This window comes from Myotis yumanensis, unplaced genomic scaffold (genome assembly GCF_028538775.1).
Source record: "Myotis yumanensis isolate MYYU_CA2020_CCGP unplaced genomic scaffold, mMyoYum1.0.hap1 SCAF_1, whole genome shotgun sequence".
In the NCBI taxonomy this organism is placed as follows: Eukaryota; Metazoa; Chordata; class Mammalia; order Chiroptera; family Vespertilionidae; genus Myotis; species Myotis yumanensis.
The window spans coordinates 51574336-51595942 of record NW_027223752.1 but is presented as its reverse complement, the minus strand read 5'-3'; the positions used below and the strand labels follow the sequence as shown (position 1 = coordinate 51595942).

At 48.5% G+C, this 21607-nt stretch overlaps 2 protein-coding genes across 6 annotated transcripts in view; one reads left to right on the top strand and one right to left on the bottom strand.

The window, feature by feature from the left end:
* Positions 1-12849, top strand: part of ZNF609 (zinc finger protein 609) — a 224117-nt gene extending 211268 nt beyond the window's left edge. For all 5 annotated transcript variants that reach the window (XM_070420973.1, XM_070420965.1, XM_070420956.1 and 2 more), the window contains one exon: positions 588-12849. The gene's annotated coding sequence lies outside the window, so the exon portion shown is untranslated. The remainder of the gene's footprint in view (positions 1-587) is intronic.
* On the bottom strand, positions 6182-19747 carry OAZ2 (ornithine decarboxylase antizyme 2). Its single transcript, XM_070421044.1, is given in 6 exon segments — positions 6182-7398; positions 7655-7740; positions 8796-8971; positions 10438-10518; positions 10520-10595; positions 19543-19747. Coding segments are annotated over 6 exon segments (570 nt in total). The 5' UTR covers positions 19563-19747; the 3' UTR covers positions 6182-7267.
* Between the last annotated feature and the right edge of the window lie 1860 nt (positions 19748-21607).

Here is a 21607-nt window from a genome sequence, read left to right as displayed (position 1 = left end):
ACAGAGTATCTGTGGAGCCTGGGTGAGGGATAGCTGTGTGGGGTCAGCAGTCTGGAAATGGTGGAACTGTGGCCAAGCCTCTAGTTACTAGAGTCTAGTACAAGTCTCCCGTGAAGCCACGTGCTTCTGAGAGGAGCTGTGGAACACGTCCTCTAGGGCAGTGGTTCTCAACCTTCCTAATGCCGCGGCCCTTTAATACAATTCCTCATGTTGTGATGACCCCCAACCATAAAATTATTTTCGTTGCTGCTTCATAACTGTCATTTTGCTATTGTTATGAGTCGTAATGTAAATATGATATGCAGGATGTATTTTCATTGTTACAAATTGAACATAATTAAAGCATAGTGATTAATCACAAAAACAATATGTAATTATATATGTTTTCCGATGGTCTTAGGCGACCCCTGTGAAAGGGTCGTTCGACCCCCAAAGGGGTCGCGACCCACAGGTTGAGAACCGCTTGTCTAGGGAGAGCAGTAGCAGCAGTAGCTGCCTCCCCCACAGTTCATTTTCTTGGAGCGCCACCCTGTGGTTGTTGTGCCAGCCGCTGAGTGCCTGGTTATCTGTCCATGTTTCCCTTACAGAACACCAAGTGCCGGGATAAAGTCAGCTTCACGAGCCAGACTGGCTCACCCAAGGAGGTGCTGGAGGTGCCATTAATACATCAGTTAAATGGTGTTGATCATCCTGTTTGCCGTGTTCCCACCATGACCGAAGGCAGACCCTTGGCTATCTCGCCTCCACCAGGTCCCGGACTCTCCCACCCTCCCTCTTCCTCAGAAGCTGGAGAGCTGGTACTTAGCAAAAATATTTATTCTCTTGGCCACATTTGTGACTGTTGTGGCCTCTGTGGAGATGAAGGCATGGGGAGCAACCAGGGAAACATGGCCTCAGCCCAGAGAAGTCACTGCTCTGTTCCCCAGCCCCTGGTCAGCTGCCGGAGGAGTACCAGCCCCCCCAGGGAGGGACCCCCAAGCACTGGGTAAGGTCTGAAGACAGCACAGCAGCCATTCCCTCTCACCATCATTACCACCATCACCAGATCCTGCATCTCCCCAGTGGTTTGAGCCCTGGGAACTGACAGCACGTGGAGAAATTAGAATCTCAGGAAAGAAATTGGGGGCTGTTTTCTCTATAATTGTGAAAACAAGGTCTTCAAACATGAAGACTTCTCCCCTCTCACATGAGCACATATAAATGCTCAGAGCCCAGCCTGGAAAAGAAGATCATGGTACTTGCCCAGCATGGCCTTGGGCTGCTGGTCAGGCAGAGGGCTGGGGGTCCCCACACCAGCACAGGGCTCCCCAGGGGTACTGGGAGTAAGCTGGAGCTGGAGCATGAATGGAGTCTGTGAAATAGAACTGCATCCCCACTAAGTCCTGCTGCTTCTTAGCCCTCAACACCTGGCCCTTTCTCTCTTCCCTCCTGACCCCTGTGCCCAGGGGGATTCTCATACTGATCTCTCCTCTTCTTTTCCACTGCTTGGCTCTTAAGACTCAGGCAGGTATAATAGTATTCCCCGGCCTGGGGAGCTTCAGAGTCTGCCAGGGGTCCTCAGGGCAAGGCCCGGGGGGCAGTTTTTAAAAAATGTCCTGTCCATTCAGCCATCATTTAGGGTCACAAATATATACAGCCAGGTTCCTCTGTATACAAGTATATGGTTTTATATAGCTCAGTCTATAACCCCATGTGTGCCAATATGAGCCGTGTCTTTGTAACACACGTTTTTGTTTTAGGAGACACTGACCATGGGAGGTTATGTGTTCTTTAGACCTGGGGTAACATATTCAAGCCATTACTCCTCTGAGCCACAGTGTACTCAGTGGGAGCTGTGCTTTGAGGCAGCAGACATTTCTCTGCTCTCTCAGTCCAGGCTCTGTGCTCTTTGTACTGGGAAGGGACAATGCTTTGGTAGCTTTATTGGAGTCACTTCTTCCCCATGGGGTGGGAAGCTTTAGCTCTTACTTTGCTTTTGAGGTATCATCCCTTTGTTCTTCTCCTCTCCTATCTGTCCTTGACCTGGATTGACAGAAAATACTGACTGACAGACACCAGCCTAGGCTACACAGGGGTATTAGTGACCAGAGTGCCAAAAGTGACCATTTAAAGCAGGTACTTGGCTCTGACAGTGTGGGGCATGGAGGTGGAGGGCAGTTAGCACAATGTCCAGCAAAGGCTGCTTTCCAAGGTCCCAGAGCCCTACTCTAGAGAGGCTTAGGGTCATTTGCCCAAGAGGAGCCCCTCTGACCTATAGACCTTTCCTCTAGGTTTCACATTCTCGTTTTCATTCAAGTTGGGTTCTGAGCCCATCCAAAAATCTCACCATTTAGACCTCTTAGCAGGCCCCCAAGAAGCCTCCTTCTCCTCCATTATTCCCTCTGCCTCCTGCTGCCCCAATGGTCAGTGCTCTGAACAGTGGAAATGACACCCCACCTAACCTGAGTCACCACTAAGAGGATGACTGAATTTCAGCCTGATTATGCCCTCCCACACTCCTGTGGGGTGAAGCCAAGGGCCTGTCTCTGTTCCTGTTTGTTTTTAAATACTGTTGTGTGTTTTGTAACTGTGGCGCTGGCTTACAGCGTGATCTGTACATATTGTAAAGAAACCGTTTGAAGTAATTTTTTTCCCATCAGGCAGGCATGGTCTGCATTCCTGCCCTTTCCACTTTGTTCTGTAACACAGAGGAGAAGAAATTTTGAATTAGCAGGGCAGCCTTGGGTTCTACAGAAGGGAACAGCTTTTTCTTTTGTTTTCTTTTCCCCTATAAAACTTTTGGCTCTTGGATCCTTATATCCAAGTCTCCCTTGAAGAGTGGGAGCTGAGCTGCCCAGGAATGGCAGAATAGCACTGCCTTTTCCTGATCCCTGATCCCCCTGCTTTCAGATCCTTGCCAGGTCCAATCTTCCTTCCCTGGAATAGCACAAAGCAGCAGCAGCAGCAATAGAGGAAACAGATCCTTGACAAGTGCTGAGTGAAGGATTTGCTGTCCACCTCCAGCCTCTCTACATGGGAAGGAGGAACACAAGTGAGGGTACCTGTGGCACCCATGACCTGGTCAGAGAGACAAAACTCGGAGCAAGAATTCCCATTCTACCCCACCCCACTCCATAAGCATAGGCTGGGAAAGGTGGCTGCTAAGGGTCCAGACCACCAGACCAAGGCGCTCTTGGCGCCACCCCTGCCCAGGCCTCTGCTGGACATCTCATCAGGTTCCCCACAGAGAAGCTAGAGGGAAAGACAGCCAAGGCTTGGAGAGCTGCTGCTCAAGATTCACATCCTCTTCTTCCTCATTCAGCCTCTTTCCCCGTTGGTACATGTATATGAACATGTATGCAATTTCATTCTCTTATGTCATCCTCTCCACACATCTCAAGGTCAGAGGAGCACAAGCAGGAGGGTTAAGAGGGCACCCCATGAAATGAAGTGGTGATTCTTAAATCTCTTCTCTCCAGGCTCCACGGTCGGTGTGGGAAGACTTGGCCTCAGGAGTGGGAGGATAAGACTGCAGAAGGGCTAAGAGTTATTTTATACGGGCTTTGAGGTCACCCATGTCATTAATTATCCATATACCCTATCACCATCCCACTGTCTACTCTGATGCCCCCAAGACTCCACTGGGCAGCTAGTTGGCCCCATAATTCTGGGCCTTTATCATTTGTTTTATTACTTGGGCATCCCAGGAAGTTTTCTGACTATCCTCTGCCATGGGCCCCTCCTGGGATTGAGCCCCTCCCAAACCCCATCCCAGCCCCTCCTGCCCCAGCCCACCCGCTTGCCTTGGTGCTCAGCCCCCATTGGGAGCAGGTTGGGGCGAGCTGGAGGCCCGGGCTGGAGGGGCAGTGTTGCTGTTCATAGCTTTTGTTCCATTGGCGTTGCTCTGTTGGATTTAATTTCAGTCTTCCTGATTCTTCCCTTATGTAAAGTGTACATTACCAAGTTCCTTGTTTTTTTATATATATATATATATAAATATATATATATACAAACTGTACTCTTTTTGCCTTTGTACATTCAGGCAAGAAGAGAAAAATAAATCTTTTTAAGAGACAATCACAAATCTGTGAGGGCTGCTGGTTATTTCTCCTGGAGTTTGCTGCTGAGCTGCCGCCTCCTCCCTCCTCCCCACCTTTCCATTCTCTCAGCTTTCCTTATCTTCCTGGTCCTGCTCCATATGCATCCTCAGCTCCACCTTCCCTGGCTGATGGCAAGTTGTTGAATCCCATGTCTAGACTACCTACTCCGCAATCCTTCCTGCCCAGCAGTGTTTTCCAACTTGGCCACTGCCTTACCCAGGAGCTTTAACCTGTGCCCTGGCCTCTCCTGTCTTCCTTCCCCTTAGATCCCATTCACCCAAGTGGCTTTGGACTCCTGGGTATTCTGGGGCATCCCAGAAACCCTGGTTTTGGACACTCACCTGTAAAACTATGCAGCGGGGAGCTCTTTGCCTAAGAGTTTGCACTATTTCAACCTGCCTGGGAGTTAGAACAGAAAAAACCTCCCAATGCCAGCCTCCAGGGTGCTCTAATCCAGATACCAGAGAATCATTCCCTGCTGGTGGATTCCTATGGCCGCCCACCCGATCAGAACAAGCCCTAAATGTTTATGGGTCAAGAGCATTTGATCAGAATTTCAAAGGGTGGTACATTCTGAAATAGTCCAACCAAATCATTGTTCCACCTCTTGAACTTTCTCCTTTCCATGATTTTCTCCTCCCCTCCCTGTTTTTCCCCCTTTCTTGCTGCTTCCTTTTCTTAATTGAGTTTGGAATTGAAGTATATTTTTAAATTATTTGTATTTATTGAATAAAGTTTTTAATGTCCCTGTTCTTAAATTTAGACTAGTTTGCCTTTCACATTATCTCCCCTCCCCCACTCCATCATCCCCCAAAATAGTCTACCTTCTAAGTTGCGTTTTAATTGGAGTGCAGATTTTGGGCACCTATGTTTCTTTCCTCTTAGTGGCCTTATCTTTTTGAAAGGGAAATCTTAACTGAGTGTCTGGGTTTCTGATTTTATTAAATTCTGGCTGTATTTAAGAGGATCCACCAGTAGATGGCAGCAAAATCTGATGTGTTTCCTGTCCACTCTGCTAGCTTTGGGGATAATAAAGGGCCGAGTCTTGTCTTGGTTTTTCACCTGTCTTATAGATTCCTTGGGTTTGACTTTAACATCTGAAACCTGAACTGCCTACATTAACTTGGCCATTGTTAGCATTCACGTAGATCTGCTCTAAATCTCGTGTGTTTCAGTCACTGCCTTTTTGCTGCCTCTAGGGGTTATCTGCTCAGTGGAGACATCTTCAGGTCCTTATTTCAATTGAATGTCTCTAGGCTGACCTTCCACTAATCACTGTGGAGGGGTGAAGGTGCTAAGCTCACTCCTTTTAATGAATAGCTTAGCACAGGTAGGGTCCAAGGTTAATGACTTGGCCCAGTGTGAAAACAAGCCTCACAAAGAACAATATTAAAATGGGCCAAAGACTCAAAGTAAAGACAGCCACAGTTCAGCAGCAGATAGGTCCAAAGCTCTAGGAGGTAGAACAGGCCCACACTTCACCTGAGAAAACAGAAGAGGAAAGAAATGGTAATAAGCCGTAAGAGGTCATATGTGAAGTGGCCCTTTCAATGCCACTGAGAGCTTATTCATCATCAGACTGGGGGTATGCCTCCATCAGGAGAATGGCAGCCATGCCTCAGGGCATTGGGCTCCAAAGTGGGGAAAACCATCTTCCTAAGGAAGGCATGTGCTGCTTCCTTCAGATACCTCCAGGAATGGGAATGTCAGCTTGGTGCAAAAGCCAGAACCTGGTTTCAGGACCCAGCCTTCTATACAAAAGGAAGACCTATGAAGAACTTGACTCCTGGGTGTATAGCCTCAATTCTGAACAAAGCTGCTGTGTACACCTGACTCTCTAAGGGCTCTGGCAGTATGTCCCAGACTCCTAGCAACCCCACATTTTACAGTGTAATGTGGCTCCAGAGACGGCCGGTTCATCTGTCCTGGCGCACTGCAGCTTTTTACCTGAGAAGCATGCATCACGCCCCTACGAGGTCAGGCTCTAGACTCGAAAGACAGTAGTGGTGGGAAGCTGGTCCTGGTGCAGGAATAAAAAACAGACCAACCACAACTTTAAATCAGTTTATTGACACTGTAACACAACACACTTGCCACCCTGGCACCCCCATCCCCCTCACCCAGACTAGATCTCTCTCCCCTCCTCTCCCCTTAGAACAAGCTGTACCTTGAAAACAGAAAAGGGCAGGCCACCTCTACTACCCCAGTCCCACCCCCAGGCCCTTGGAGCAGGGTCTCAGGCACTATTCAGAACCTACTGCGGGGTGGGGAGGTACAGTTAGCACTACATCAGCCAGGCAGAGGCATCCAGTCCTTAGGAACAGATTCCCCCCTCAATCCCCAGGCCCTGAGTCACTATTCCTCTTCCTCTCTGCTCTTGGTGACCCTAGGAAGGAGAGATGCTGGGGCCTAGGCCATGCAGCCAGTAGCAACAACTCCTGGCTATGATCTGAGGGTTGGAGTTTGGCTAGTCTTTTATAGGGCCCAGGCACCCCAAAGAAAGCCCTGGTGGTGGGAGTGAACTTGAATGCCCCTATTCAAAATGCACTGATAACATTTAACAGATTAAGCCAGTTTAACCAAATGCCAGAATAACAAACACTAAGCTGTAAAGAGGGGGTCAGACCTGCTTTCTCCAGGCTGGACACAAATGCACACAGAGAAGCCCAGGTGGAGTGTCAAAAAACAACTCGAGGACACTTTTGCTCATGGGGCTGCAAAGCCTATACTCAGGAGCCCCTGGAGTGACAGGAAGGAAGCAAGGAAAGAAAATACACAAGTCTTAAAAACCAAAAAGAAAGCCCAATAGCTGGGGAGCCTGAGCCTGACAGTGCTACCCACCAACCCTCCAGGTCTTGGCCCAGACCCAGATAGTCCCTCCCCCTCTAGGCAATGTCCTCCCCCTAGGCTAGATAGAGCACATCACACAGCGCAGTTTAGAAAGCTTCTAATGCCAGTTCATAAACATCTTCATTTACTATTGGTGATTACATGTGAATAATATGTTTATACTGTTCTTTATGGAAAACAATTTCAACGAGTCAACTCCAAGAACACAATAGGCAACCCTCACCCTGAGCCCCTCAGCGTCCTTCCCTAGACAGCGAGGAGCCCCCTCCTCTGTCCCAGGGCTGCCTAACTTCCCCTCTTCCCCCACTGTGGCTCTTGGGCAAAGCATCCTCTAACCATTAGTGCTCATTGGGCAAGTTCTGGTCCAGGGGGTAAACCATGAACATCACATCTGGCCGAGAGGGTACACAGGGATGGCCTGGACGTACAATCTCAAAGCCCAAGAAGCTGAAGGTCTTCAGGAGTGGAGCTGCAAAAGATAAGAGTGTAAAAAGGATTTTAATAAGAAACACAAAGGTAGGGTCAAATGAAGGAAAAACCCCAAACAAAAATGGAATGAATAAGCACTAGTCCTTGACTAAAAGACCCTTTGGGCACTAGCCTCCATGACTGCCCAAGTTTATGTAGCAAACTCAAGGGCCCCACCTCACTGTATATGAACCCCCTCCCCCTTCCCTAGACCCCATTTTCTGGGAAGTAGGACTCAGGCTGCTTTAACCCCTCACCTCTGTCTTCCCGGCCCTTCCTGAAGCAGACGAAGACGTAGTTCACTTTCATCTTCTCTTCCGCAAACTCCAGCAGTGCTAACAATCTGCAAGAAGGAAAGAAGTCAGGCCCACTACCACCTCTCTAGACTTCCCACCCACTACTCACAAAAAAGGCTTTTTGAGGCTTACAGCCACAGTATAGAGAAACGTCAGGGAGAAAGTTCCTATTTCAAGACCCCAAGAGCTCTGAATTCAGAAAAAATAAGCTACAATCTTTAAGAAAAATGTTTTTGGAGCCCTAGCCGGTTTTGCTCAGTAGTTAGAGCATCAGCTCTTGAACTGAAGAGTCCTGGGTTCGATTCTCCTCAAGTGCACATACCTCGGTTGCAGGCTCAATCCCCAGCCCCAACTGAGGCACGCTGCAGGAGGCAACCAATCGATATGTCTCTCTCACATTGGTGTCTCTCTGTCTTTCCCCCTTCCTTCCACTCTCTCTAAAACTCAATGGAAAAAATATCCTCGGGTAAGGATTAATTTTTTAGAAAAAGAAAAATGTTACTGGATTATCTCTTCCTGGAATAGGGGTTCTTCCTCTGACCAACTTAACTAATACAATTCACAAGACAGTGTGGGGCCTGGGAAGAGAACCCAGTTTTTCAGGGGCCTTCCAAAGTTGCCAAGTTTGATAATGACTACCTGCCACTGAGAGGGACTCTTGAGCCCTAACACTGCCAAAAAGGAGTTCCTCAAGAGAACTCTGTCCTCAGGACTGTTTCTCACACACTTGACTTGCGTGGAGGGCCTCGCCCATACAATGAAAGCCCATCGGCTCTCTGAGGTTCCTGGCCTTTTGAACTGCACCACTGTATGGTGGCTCAAGGAGGATTTAATGTCTGCTGGGAAGTGTGAACCATGGAGTGATTAATGACAGGGATTTGGTTAATGTGATAATGATCTGCTTTAATTATAACCTAGAGCAGGCCTGTTTTACTGGCTAAAAATAACCTGTTTCAAAATGGTATCTGCTTGGGAGGCCTAGAGCTAGGAAAGAAGGCAGACTCCCTACTGCTCTGTTCTCCCCAATAAACATATCCCTTTCTCTGGAATGGGACCTCTTTCCCCAGTTGCTCCTTCCTTTCCCCCAGCCCTTGCTCCTTACCCTTCTTTGCTCCCATCAGCTAATACTCCATCTGGGATTTCTATAAACAGGCTCTGGCTGGACAGGACTGCATCCCAGGAAGAGACCTTCACCTCGGTGACCTCATACTGGAAGTGGACGATGTGAGGTTTTCCATCGTTCACAGGGAGGTCCTGGGTCACAGTGAGCTTCTCGTCCTGGGAAGAGATTAGTCCAGGGACCATGTTACTACTGTTTCTGGCCACATCGTAGGCTCCCCTTACCCAGGTGGTGCTGAGAGGCCCCTATGGTCAATCTCAAGAGTAGCATGGGATTGAGGGCACCATGGAAATATAGAGCTAAACAGAGCCATCACTCATTAGGCACTAAGGCTAGGGGATGTTGGCTAAAAGCCAACATGATAGGAAGGGAAATATTTATCAAGTGCCCACTAGATGCCAAATACTGTGCAAAGTGCTTTCCCATTTGTCAATGACCACAAGCAGCACTTGAAGTAGGCATATAATATCCCCATTTTAAATATGAGATACTAGGGGTCCAGAACAATTAAGCAACTGACCCAAGGCTCCACAGTAAGTAATGGCACAGTTAACCAGGTCTCCCTAACTCAAAACCCATGCTTGTCACCCCACCCCCCCCCCACAACATCATACTTTTTTCCTTCCCTCTGAGAGACATTAGAAACAAAGTATGTGTGAGGCGTGACTGGGACCAGCTTAACCAAAGCCTGCTTCCAGGTAGACTGCAGGGTCCATGTTGTGTCTCCTGGCCACAATCTCAGGAGACCAACACTCAGCTGCCCTGCTACCCTACCCTTCAATGTCAGTCTTAGGGTGAAGCTAAACCAACTTCTAGGCCTCAATCACAGGAGAGCAAAAGCCAGCAAAGGGCTGGCTGCCCCAGCCCAGATCATTCCCAGGCAGATTCTCAGGGTTCTCTAAAGCCCCTGGACTGTGCCATATGCTACCAGGGTGATAGGTTATTGAGATGCAAGGCGCCCTCTCCTTACCATAAACCTCCCCCGTGCCCCCCCCTCCCAAGCAGGCTGGTAAGGTACCAGTCAGAATGGCAAATAAAGAAGACAACGGGCCGGAACCGGTTTGGCTCAGTGGATAGAGCGTCGGCCTGCGGACTGAAAGGTCCCAGGTTCGATTCTGGTCGAGGGCATGTACCTGGGTTGCGGGCACATCCCCAGTGGGAGATGTGCAGGAGGCAGCTGATCGATGTTTCTCTCTCATCGATGTTTCTAACTCTCTGTCTCTCTCCCTTCCTCTCTGTAAAAAATCAATAAAATATATATATAAAAAAAAAAAAAAAAAAAAAAAAGAAGACAACGGGAAAACTGCTCCTCCTGGCCCTTGGTATTTCTCAAGAGAAACAGGAAGGAGTAGCACCTGCAAGAGCTATCGCACCCTTCCTACTCCAGACCCTGAACCAGCACTAAAGTGCTGACCGCCAAGAAGATGGCAGGGTGTTTGCTTGGTGCAGATATTCTTCTACTACTCCCCAGAAGCAACATGGCAGCCACAGTTCAGAGTCCTTCCCAATCCCCCTACTGGCCTGGCCTGAGTCGGATTAAGGGAAGTGATTGCTGTCCTTAAGCAACAGCGCAATGGAGTCAGAAGGCTCTGCTCTAAGCCTTCTGCCCCAGGGTCCTCCTTACCTTATATATTAGAGCTGAGAGAGAAGGATCCCTGCCGCCCCCTCGCCCACCGGGGATCTTCGACAGTGGGTGAGGGGCATCAGGAGCACCACAGAGGCCCTGGAACAATGTGCCTGCAGCACTGGAGCTGGGGACAGTTACTCAAAGGCAAAATACTACTGCAAGAGATGGAGAATGTGAGAGAGTGAACACCAAGACGTAAAGATTTAACCAACATCCCACCCCAATCCCTGCCCTGGCTCTCCCTAAGCAACTGCTCTAAGGCTACACCACTGGGCCAGTCCTTAAGGCTTCAGCTTTCAGAACTACGTCTGCTCTTAAAGGGCAGGAACCCACCCCACCGTCCTGCAGAGGCACAGGGAGTCCAGCCGGATATGTGACCAGAAGAGCACCTGTCAAACACCAAACAGATCTCGGTGGTGCTGCAGACCTTGGGAGGAATCAGATCCTGGCCTGTCTGCTAGGCTGAGCCCTATACCCTCCAGCAGCCCCTTTCCTTACCCAGCAGGGTCTCAGCAACCCACGTGGCCAAATCACAGAGCCTACACAATTACTTTAGGCTGGAGAGCATATGGGCCTCAGGAGTCACGTGGGCTGGGTACCACACACTGAGGAACTCCCAAGGCCACTTTTCCAATGATGGCCTCCTCCCTGATCTAAACAGAGTAACTGGACAGAAATAACTTACCCAAATCCACCTAGGGTTGAGAACTGAATTACATCCAGGGATTTGGCTCCCAGAGAGGAGGTGCACCATAGTACAGGGTATTATGCTATCTTGAATATTATGGCATTTTGGTATGCCATCAAATGCTGGGCTTCCTTGCCTTTCTTTGCTAGAATCTGACCTGGCATGGGAGTTCAGGTAACGTTTATATGGTCAGAATGGATACTCAAGTGTGTATATATTAGGGGGTGGGAGATTGCTGGGAAGAGATGCACATGCTGGAAGCCAATAATCATCTCAAGGTATGTGCCCTTACTGGCCACCATGATTTTTAGGTGGACCCAACAGGGCTCCAAATTTGCTCCACTGCCTTCTTTGAATCCAATTTAATGGCTCCTTAGGCTGACCTGTAACTCAGTCCACAGGCCAAGGGCAAGTGAAACAATGCAAGAGGTGAGCTGTCTGTGCATGTACACCATGATTCAGCCAGCTCACCCGACTGTGCACATCTCTTCCCAGCTGGGTGTTTAACGATGTCACGTTGGCAGCTTGAATCAACTATAGGGAAGTATTACACCCCGGAAATCAACAAATGCTATAAATCAAGGCTTTCTTCCCCCCCTGAAAACCAGTGGTAAAATAACATGAGGCACCATTCTTCATTCTGTCCTTTGCTTTATATGGCATTGCATGCCAGACTGGGGGTTTTCACTTCGGCTCAGAGTGACAAAGCTGAACTCACATCTAATCTGGCAATGGTACAATAACCAAAGGACCAGGCCCCTGAGACCCTCAAGAGACCTGTGTAAGCATTCCAGCTGAGACAGGAAGTCCAAACCCATCACTACTCTAGCTTGGCTCCTCTGTTCTCAAGGATTTCAACAGGGGGCCTGAAATTATACTTGGAAGTTTCATTGGGAGATGACATTCCCAGGGCAGTGTCAGTGGGCCCAGAAAAACATCAATACCTGAGGGTGATAACCACATGTACCACCTCCTGCCTCCTCCGGAAAGTCTCAGGGCATTCTCATCTCCCGCCACTCTTGGCCTCACTGAGAGATACTAAGAAAAGGGGCATGACTGAGGACTATGCTACTGTTTTCAAGGATGGGATTTATTTTGTGCTAGGGACAATGAGTTGTTAATAATCCCCCCTTCCAGTGTGTTAAGGGAGAGGATTTCCCCCAAGCAAAGGCACAAGCACAGCCCACATGACACTGTTTCCTTCTCATTCCCTAGTGACCACTTCAGGCCTCGGAAAAAAGCTGACTTGCTTGTATTGGTCAGTGGAGCTACTGAGTACTGGACAAACCTTCTATGGGGTAGACAGATGATATGTGGCCTCATACACCAGAACTGTGTGGTTCACAAAACAACCAGATCCCCAAGGAAGGCCCTTGCAATTCTAGAATTCTGATGCTAGGGCACTTAACTTCAATACTCCTAGTTCCAGAGAAATTATTCCTCAATGGTTGTAGATGGGAGAGCTACATTCAACTCCTGACTTGCATTCCAACCACCATCTTGATTCTGAGCTAATGTTTACTTGCAAATGGCAGAGACAATGGAGCTAACGCACTGAAAAGTCCAGAATAAGGTGGGTTTTTCTTTTTATAGATTCAGAATCCCCTCCATCTTCCTAGAATGAATCCCTAGGGCCTCCCTGTGTCTAGCACTAATGTATAAGCTAATGATATGTCTGGTATCCTGATTTCAATCCTCTTCAAATAAATGCAAGAAGTCTATTCCATGGTAACAAGTCATTTACTTCCCCAATCACAACAGTCCTGGGAACTCTTTCCTCCCCCACAAAATCTATAGAGAAAGCAAGCGTAAGTGTGTATGTAAGTAGGAGTGGAAGGGTGTTTCAGGCCCCCACGTGGGTATCCAGTTCCAGTTCCAGAAGAGAAACAGCTGGGGTTTGGGCTGAGCTTAGTAGAGAGATCACAATAATTATCTTCATCGTATATCACAATAGATCTGTTTTTAGTTACTTGCTATGAATGGCAAATAGGTTTTTTACCTGATCGTCATTTCTGATGTGAGAAGGGAAGGGAGAGGGGTACGAATGTGGTGGTTAAAGAAATAAAAGGGCATAAAATTGCCAGCAATGGCCTTCTCTTCTTGTACTGACTTTAGTGTTCAAAGGGTATTGAGGCAAAATATGCCACCAACTTCAATAGAAAAAGTGGATCTGGAGGAACTTAAGCACAAGAGAAAGTGGCTTCTAAACACAAGTCTTCCTGTCACAAGATCCAAACCAGATTAGATTTCATATTCAGTTTAGTCATGTTTCTACTGGTTCCAATGCCCAGCTCTTTCCACTCCTTCCTCACATCCTGCTCGCTCCACTGGGGGGCAGGACTGGTTTAATCCCTATCACCAAAAGGATAATTTAACAAACTCAGTCTAGAGGCTGAAAAGATCATGGCTGATTAAGAAGAATCAAATGTATTAGACTGAACCTAAACATCCAGCATAGCTGGTCCTGCTTTTGGAGAAGAAAAAACTATACCACTCTGGAAATGAGGGTGTCAGGTATCCAAGTCAATTCAGAAGAGAGATGGGAAATTAGAGCTGATTTGTTAGTCCCTTTATTTTCTCAGTTATTGGACAGGACCTTGGAAACACTCCTCAGGATACACGTGAATGCTACCAACATATCACATCCTGCTGCCTCTAATTTAAAGCATTCTGTGACTGTTGTCTGAAATGTGCTTAGCAGGTTATAATTTCATATACTGGCTACAGACAGGCAGTGTATGGAGATGTATTCCTGGGGAATGCTGCTGGTAAATCAAATTTTTATCATTCAAATCCTATTTTTAAATCTCTAGGGTGCTTACTATTTAAAGAAAGTAATCTTAAATCTCTTGATAAAATAAAGAATCTCCTATCAAAATCACTTCTAGTTGACTGTCATGTGTTTTGGTTTTGTTGGTGTGTTTTTTTTAATTGATTTTTAGAGAGGGAGGAAGGGAGAAAGAGAGAGAAACATTGATGTGAGAGAGATACATCAATTGCTTGCCTCCTGCATGTGCCCCGACCAGGCATTGAACCCACAACCTAGGTATATGCCTTGACCAGAAATCAAACCCACGACCTTCCGGTGCACAGGACAACGCTTCAACCAAATGAGCCATACCAGCCAGGGTGACTATGTCAGTTTTAAGCAAGGTATAGCCTGCTACATAAAGATTTAATGTAAAAGTTAATTCTGTGGCTAACTTCTATTCGGCTAAATCTAACAAAGACTTGAATTGATATTCTCCTTCATATATTTTGACCATGTTTTACATGAATCGGTGGCTTGAGCTTGTTCAAGTCTGCACCCTTTCTCTCTGGTTTCTATTTCCTGTCAGAGGAGGGTCAGATGGCCTTGCTATTACTACCTTGTGGTATCAAGTGAAAAGACATCAAAACCACATTCCCAAACATTCTGCATTCACTCCTCCTTTCTCCTCTTCTGGCCCATTCCTGTCTCTGGCTTCTTAGAACACTGCCGGGCCCTGACTCCCTCATACAAACTGCTCTGACTCTGAGACTAAGAAGGTCTCTGATGACTAGTTCCTACACAACGAGGGACCAAACCAGGGCTGCCGACACACTTAGCTAAAACGAAATATGAAGAATGGTGGGAGGTGATGGCCACCTCCAGTCTAGTGTGTGTGTAGAGGCTGATTTCCAGCTGCCAATCCCCTTTCCATATGAGAAAGGGGCCCTGGTTAGATGCCAGGCATAAGTCATTTCAGTAGGGCTATGCTGTGTGCCAAAGGGAGTCTACTTGCTAAGCATGATTTTAAAGAAAATGACATCACCACTCTGAATCATAGACTGAAATCAAAACTGGGTTTTGGTTGATTCTCCACAAGAAACACAGTGGCCAGCTAGAATATCTGTGCCTCTGAGGTTTGCTTATTACACAGATGATACTGTTACATCTTCTGCCAAAGGTGGGCACAATTACGTTTGCTACCAGAGACTGGTGGGTAGCTAGGTAATCATGCTTTAAAATAAGACCTTAAATTTACATTTTAAGAACCTCAATCTACTTTGTATAGTCAAATCATCACCCAGTTCCAGCCTCTTCCAAGGATAGAATCACTTCATTGTTTATATAGTATCAAAGGCCTAGGAAATTTTCTTAAGGCTTATCTTAAAGCATTTTATTCTGCTGCTGCTAATGTTCACTTCAAGTAACAAAATTCCTGTTCAACTACTTTGCCATTTCTGGACTATATAGCTATCCATTAGGCTTCATAGCCTTCCAAATCATGGCACCAACTGGAATCAACATGCATACATACTGTTTCAGAAAGGGATGGATTACTTCCCTCCCCCCAGAAATGCACATATGTAACATCATCCCTCTATCCCAATCTTCAGTCCCCTTTTTTATATTTCTCAGCAGCTCTGAGGCTAAATTTGGATTTCTTGGCAGAGTGAGGAATTACTATTGTTAGTTCTCAATGCTCTCTGAAGCATACCTCCAATGTGGGGGATTCCTGACTATACTACAAGTCTCTCTTTCTCCCCCTCTCTGGGGTGAACTTGAAGGCACATAACAGGAAAACCTGCTCTCCCTACCACCCCACATCCCACAAGGCATAGTACCAATAAATAAGGAATAACTAAACCAAACTCTGCGGGGAGAGAAAGAAATTCCATTACCAGGGAACTATGCAGTAAGATGCTCAAGGTAGCTCCGATGTGCTCTTGTGCCCTGTCCACCCCCAAGAAAAACCACCTGTAGAAAGAACCAAATGCTTTTCCTCAGAGCCCATCAGACACAGACTGATTATACGGATATCCAGCCGGGGCAAGCTCTTCACATACTGTACTGTCAGTTACGAAGCAAGACCTAGACAGAGCCCGTCTTCCCCCGCCCCCACAAATCCAGGAGGAGAAAGGCCTGGCAGCTTGATTTCCTTGGATTTAAACCTCGTGTTCAAACACTATAATAAAAGTGCTTGTACTTGGTCTTCTTCCTTCCCCCGCCATCAGGACTTTTGACATTCTGGAGGTACTAATCAGAACAAAACTGGAAAGGAAGAGCCTTGTTTTCAAAACATACTGCGGGCTCCTCTGCAACTGTTTCTTCCAGGAAACCAAGCCTCCACCTCTTGAGTATTTCACTGGAGCCAGGGAAGCTGTAAAGCCCATCCCCCTCATCCCGCCCCCCCCCCCCCCCCCCCCAATGGGAACTAAACTCTAGCCAGCTACCCCCTCTGCGGATACAAAACACCAAGAACACTGAAGGGGAAGAACATCCGGCTCTTATCAGAATCCACAGTTAGGCTCTACCAGGACTCCTTTTAGAGCAGAGTGAGAGGCAGGCCAGAGGAGGCTGGGAGACAAGCTATTGAAACAGGATTGCCATAACTCAAAGAAACCAGACACCCTGCACGCACCACCCCACCCCCAGGCCAAAGTGGAGGAGCCAGATCCAAGGCCTTGCTCCTGCCCAGGCCCTGGCAGGCCAACTGGCTCCTCCCTCCACCTGCCTGTCATACAGCCAAGCCCCTCAAATTACCAACACACTAAGCAAGGGCCCTGGAGAAAAGCAAGCCTGTTTTGCCACTTAGGAAGCTGGAAGGATTCTCCAAGTTAAGCGAACCCAACCCCCTCTTTTTACATGTAAGCACACTAGCTAAGCCAGAACTAAAACTCAGGTCTCTCAACCTCACAGTCAGTCCTGAGGGCTCCAAAGAATGAATGCCTGCTGAGACCACACCACCTTCCAAAGCCCACAGCCCAGACAAGAACATAAAGGCTAGCAAAGAACATTTCCTATAGGTTCCTCTGCCTCCCTCCGCCTCAGCTTCATTCTGCCCTCTCATACCTGCTGTCTATCCTCAGAACACATGGCCTTCTCTACCACAAATAATACCTTCTGCATCCAACACAATCCGAACATACATCCACTTCCACCTCCTCAGCTCCAGAAGGGGCTGGGTTAGAGAAGATGGAATAAAAGACGGGACTGCAAAGGGAGATGGACATGGAGAGTCTTGGAAAAGGGAAATGTAACAGCAGAATGGGGCTGTAGGTGGAGGGCTTGGGAGGCGGGGTAATGGGTCAAATTGGACCATAAAAAACAAAACAAAACAGGAAATAAGAAGTGAAATTTCTTTCTGCATGTAGGGAATAAAAGTGTGAGGGCTAGGTAAGAGTTTGAGAATGAAAATGGCTATTGGCTAAGAACTGAGTAACAAGAGGTAGGTGAATTTAAAAGGCTGTGGCAGGTATCTTGGGTATTTTCCAGATAGTATCTGGGAAAGACTAAGGAAATCCCTGAAATCAAGGCCCTTTCCAGTTAAAGGGCTGACACCACAAAAGGAATACGATGGGAAGGGTCTTCTGGGGAGGGGTGGGGAGGCAGCGTTTCTCAATCCTGGCTGCACATTAGAATTATCCAGGGAGCTTTAAAAATATGTACAAACAGGCTCCACCCTAAGCCATTTACACCAGGTCTGAGGTGGGGCCCAGGTGATTGATTTTTCAAATGTGCAGCCCTAGTTAAGAAAGACTGAGATACAAGAAAAGCTGAAGACCCAGCTGGACCATTTAAGGATGGTTCTGCTAAAGGAGTGGGAAATGGCAAGTTCGGGGACATTTTAATGAGAAAGAAACCCCAAGTTTGAGAAGAACCTTGAGTGGTAATTAAAGCCCTACATGAAGAAAAGCAATAAGGAAGGCTATGTTTGTAAGAGGAACTATAAAGTCTAGTTTTAAACAAACCAAGGCACAATTTAAGGAGGATTTGCAGGGAATGGATCTGCTTGCAAAACAATGAGGCCCAAGTGAGGGGCAGAGGCCATAAGGCCAAATCTGGGGACAAAGAGGCTGGTGTGGGGAACTAATGAGCTTCAGACTCAATCTCGAGCTGGCAGCACAAATCTAGGGGGAAAAGAAGGAAGACAAGTAGAGCCAAATTGTAAATGGAAGCCATTCTGATGTACAAGAAGCAACTGGTGTTAACTATTGTGGGGCCCTAGCTGATTTGGCTTCGTGGACAGAGCGTCAGCCTGGGGACTGGGGGGTCCCGGGGTCCATGGGCACATGCCTGGGTTGTGGGCTTGATCCCCAGTAGGGGGTGTGCAGGAGCTGCCGAACAATCTCTCATCATTGATGTTCCTGTCTCTCCCTCTCCCTTCCTCTCTGAAATCAATAAAAATATATATATATATATTTTTTTTAATTGTGGGGAATCAGGAAATTATGGGACAGTTTCAAAGAAGAGTTTGAGGCAGAAACACAAAGTATGTTTGAGGAAGAGATGGCAGATAAGAGCTGCCTTGGAGAGGAGGAGGAGAAGTCCAGAAGAAAATTGAATGATGAATTCTGCCTCTTGGAGCAGGAGGCAGCACGAATGGCACAAGTTTAGAAAAGCCACTGTGCTCTTTCAAAAAGATGTACAGCCTTCCTCTCCAATTAACAGGGGAAGGCAGGATCCGGTTCTGAGGGAGGAAACCTGCAGAGGCCCAGCGTCCAGAGTATGGAGGCGCTGGAGGTGGGGAAAGAGGGTGAGCCTCCCATCAAAGCCGGGGTGGGTGGGGGTCTGTGATCGACCGATTTAAAGACGATTTAAAGACGGGGTTCAGCTCAGAGGGGAGGAGTACAAGTCAAGACGAGTTCCAGATGAGAGTGCTTACAGGGCAGGCGTGTGGAGAAGGGTGTCTGGGGGAACCCCGTCAGAGGAACAGGATGGAAGATAGGGGTCAAGTCCGAAGTGCTGGATAAATAAATGGAACGAGGTTGGGAGACAGGAAAAATGGGGCCTAACTGGGAAAGGGGTGCTGCGGGAGGAAGGAAGGGAAAAGCAGCAGCTGGAGTGAGGGACCAAGGGGAGGGCTGGCATCACTGTGAAGGCTCTTAGGTGGGAGGTGGGGGGTGGGGGGTGGGGGGGTGGGGGGGTGGGGGGTGGGAGGGGGGGCGATGGGTCCAGCTGAGACCTGACGGAGGCAGCCTGGCTCCGCGGTGGGAGGGGAGTCGGGGGTAAAACGGAGGTCTTGGTGGAGGGCGCCGTTGGAATTAGGGGATTCAGAGTGGATGGGGTTAAGTGACTTAAGGGGGGGGGACGTGGAGAAGATGGGAAACAATCTGGAGAATCTGGATGAGGGGAAAATCCTCTCTGGGGAACGGGGCACCGTTCGGGGGAGCTGAAGGAAAACGGGGGCTTGATTGGAAGATTGAGTCCCGGGGGGTTGGGGCTTTTCGGGGGAGGAGGCCCGGATTGGGGGGATGGGCCAGGCTGGCGGGAGGGGGGCTGAGGCGGAAGGAGGCCCCGCGGCGAGAGGGGGGCTCGGCCCGGGGTGGCTGGGCGGGGAAGGGTCCCAGTGCGGGGCGGTCGGGGCCCCGCGGGGGGCGGGGGCGGAGGAGGCCGCCGGAGCAGCCGAGGGGAGGATGGGGGCGGGGAGCCTGGGCCGGGCCGTTACCTGTCCTGGGTGTTTATCATCCTCGGCGGCTCTGCTCAGGGTGGGAGGAGGCGGCGCGGGGGGTGGGCAGGTGGCTGAGTGGGTGGGTGTGGGGTCGCGCGCGCGGGGCCGATCTCTGCGGGTTAAGTCCCTGTCAGGCCGCGGGCTCACAGCCCTCCTCCAGCCTCGGCGAGCGCCTGCCTCCAACTGACCCTCCCCGGCCGCCGCCGACGCCGCCGCCGCCGCCCCGCCCCCGAGCGCCTCATCTGCATAGCCCCACCCAGCGCCGCGCGGTGTCCTGGGAAACTGGGGCCCACAACAAAGGGCCAAGCCCCGCCCCGCCTCGCTTCCGCGCAGGCGCACCAGGGGGCCGGCGGCGGGAGGTGGGGGTCGGAGTGAGAAACGTTGCGGGATGGCTGTGGCTTCTTTGCCGGAGAGACACGCTCTATTTCAAGTAGAGCTTTCTAAGCTTTGACCTGATCTAGACTCCTTGTTTGCGTGAAGCCAAGCCAGGGCTGTGTCATTTGTAGGTTCTGGGAGGATATTTATTAAACAAAATCTGAATTCTAAGAGTACTAGACACATTATTAGCACCATCACCAGACTGAGCTCAGGCCCACAGATCTCGGATACCTCAGTTCATAATGCAAAGCAATAGCCTCAGCTGTCAGCTGAGATCAACAATCTCTGCACCTTGAAAGGGTATCGCAGGTCAGTGGTCAAAGCCTGGCACTGGCTGGTGAGCACCTGAAGCCAGATATCTGTGGGTCAGGGGCACAGTCCCCTGACAGCAGGGCTGGAAGGCACCATCACAAACTTGTTCACAGTCACCTCCATTCATTATCCCTGTGGTCCCTGCCAAGAAGTCACAATCACTGGAGCAGGGACCTCTCATCACAATCACTGCAGGCCACAAGCAAAGGCACTTCAACACAATCGTCAGAACTCCTGACTCTGTTCATAGTCCATCCGGATTGTAAACAAGAGAGATCACATTATCTCAGAGCACTGTCTCCTCGGGTCCCATTCATTTATTCAATAAATAATTATCGAACAGCTACTTACTATGTGCTCCCGGCATGTGCTAGAGTCCAGGAATACTCAATAATCAACTAGACAAAATTCCTGCCTTGATGTCATAATATGGCCAGAGGGGGAGAGACAGAAAGGCCATCACAATATGAGGTAAGTGCTCCATCTGAAGAAGACCACAGAGAAAGTAACGAGGGAATTAGTGATGCTTTATAGAGAAGGCGATCACAATCACTCCAGATCAGAGGTCACTATGACCCCAAGTTCATAATTGCCCCAAATCACAAATGTCCCACATTAGAACCCTCTCGGGGCACCATTGCTCTACTTGACAAACAACATGCTTTTGGTTTTTAAATTATGAGGGAAGTTTGGAGCTGCCATAAACTAAGGCTTTTCCAGCAAAAATGGGAAGTGATAAATGATACCAGAACTGCCCAAATGATCACTAGATATTTAAGCCAGGCTGATCCCATATTCTGGCTCACTTTAGATCCTCCGCCTTGTCCCCTTGGCTATCCCTACCTGCTCTTCCAAGTTTGAGGTAGGAATATTCTTACATAGCAGAATTACCCAGCCCTGATTCACCCCCATCTCATAGTCCCAGAAACCTGGGCCATTTTCCTGGCCCTCAAGGCAGCTGGGATGGCTCATTTCTGTCAATCCATCCCTGGACAAGTAATCTTTTGGCCTGAAGAACAGGTTTTGACTGATCAATCAGAAAACATTGAAAACTAAATTATGTCAGTAATAGTGACCACTTATTAAGCATCATGCTAAAAGCACTAATTTATACAGCTCCCCACTCCCATTTTATAGATGAATGAAAACTCAGGGAGATTTTGCTAACAAGTTAATTTATTTGTTCTACTTCAAAAAGCTAGCCCTAGCTGGTTTGGCTCAGTGGGTAGAGTGTGGGCCTGCAGACTGAAGGGTCCCAGGTTCGATTCCGGTCAAGGGAACATGCCCGGGTTGCAGGCTCAATCCCCAGTGTGGGGTGTGCAGGAGGCAGCCGATCAATGATTCTCTCTCATCATTGATGTTTCTGTCTCCT